Source organism: Octopus bimaculoides, chromosome 29 (genome assembly GCF_001194135.2).
Source record: "Octopus bimaculoides isolate UCB-OBI-ISO-001 chromosome 29, ASM119413v2, whole genome shotgun sequence".
Taxonomy (NCBI): domain Eukaryota; kingdom Metazoa; phylum Mollusca; class Cephalopoda; order Octopoda; family Octopodidae; genus Octopus; species Octopus bimaculoides.
In genome coordinates, this window is record NC_069009.1 from 1,519,702 (window position 1) to 1,520,577 (window position 876).

The following is an 876-nucleotide window of genomic DNA, read 5'->3' on the forward strand; positions in this document are numbered from 1 at the left end:
GAAAAAACATTCGAGCAAGGTCTTTGCAAGTGCTGCTGGACTGGCTCCTGAGCAGGTGGCACGTAAAATACACTGTTTTGAGCGTGGCTGTTGCCAGTACCGCCTGACTGGCCCTTGTGCCGGTGGCATGTAAAAAGCACCCACTACACTCTCGGAGTGGTTGGCATTAGGAAGGGTATCCAGCTGTAGAAACTCTGCCAGATCAGATTGGAGCCTGGTGTAGCCATCTGGTTCGCCAGTCCTCAGTCAAATCGTCGAACCCATGCAAGCATGGAAAGCGGACGTTAAACGATGATGATGATATATATCTAAGTGGGCATAGCTGGATCTGAAGTCTACATGGGCATGGGTCCAGCTGGTCAGTTCCAGTCTGGTATAATCTGATACAGACTTTGTTGCTCCTGACTGCATAACTGACAACTCGTAATAATTCAAGATGACAAACATTAACTGCACGAAACTCACCAATCCTGGAAACCCCAAGAGGATAATGTTCATATCATGTGGGCCCCAGCGCCAACAAAGCTAGAAACACGACTAACCTTAGCCAGAGTGCCTTCCACACAGTAACCAGCAATGATAACTCCATTCCGTTTGTCCGTGCACCAGCTCTCAAACAGCTCCCGGGACAGTCCACTCTGCATCATACCAGGGCTGGCCAACACCACAGATGGACCTATGTCTTCGAAATGCTCCATGCTCTGTAACAAAATAACAACTCAATTTGTAGATCTAACCCATGCTAGCATGGAAAGCGGACGTTAAACGACGACGACGACGACGATGATGATGATGTCATATACACATATAAACACACACATATATACTCGCAAATATAAACATACATATATATATATATATATATATATATATATA

General features: G+C 45.5%; 1 protein-coding gene across 1 annotated transcript in view; it reads right to left on the bottom strand.

The window, feature by feature from the left end:
• Positions 1-876, bottom strand: part of LOC106876794 (cleavage and polyadenylation specificity factor subunit 3) — a 19,303-nt gene that overhangs the window by 8,150 nt on the left and 10,277 nt on the right. Inside the window, exon 9 of the mRNA XM_014925504.2 lies at positions 543-701. Coding sequence (XP_014780990.1) covers positions 543-701 — 159 coding nt within the window. The remainder of the gene's footprint in view (positions 1-542; positions 702-876) is intronic.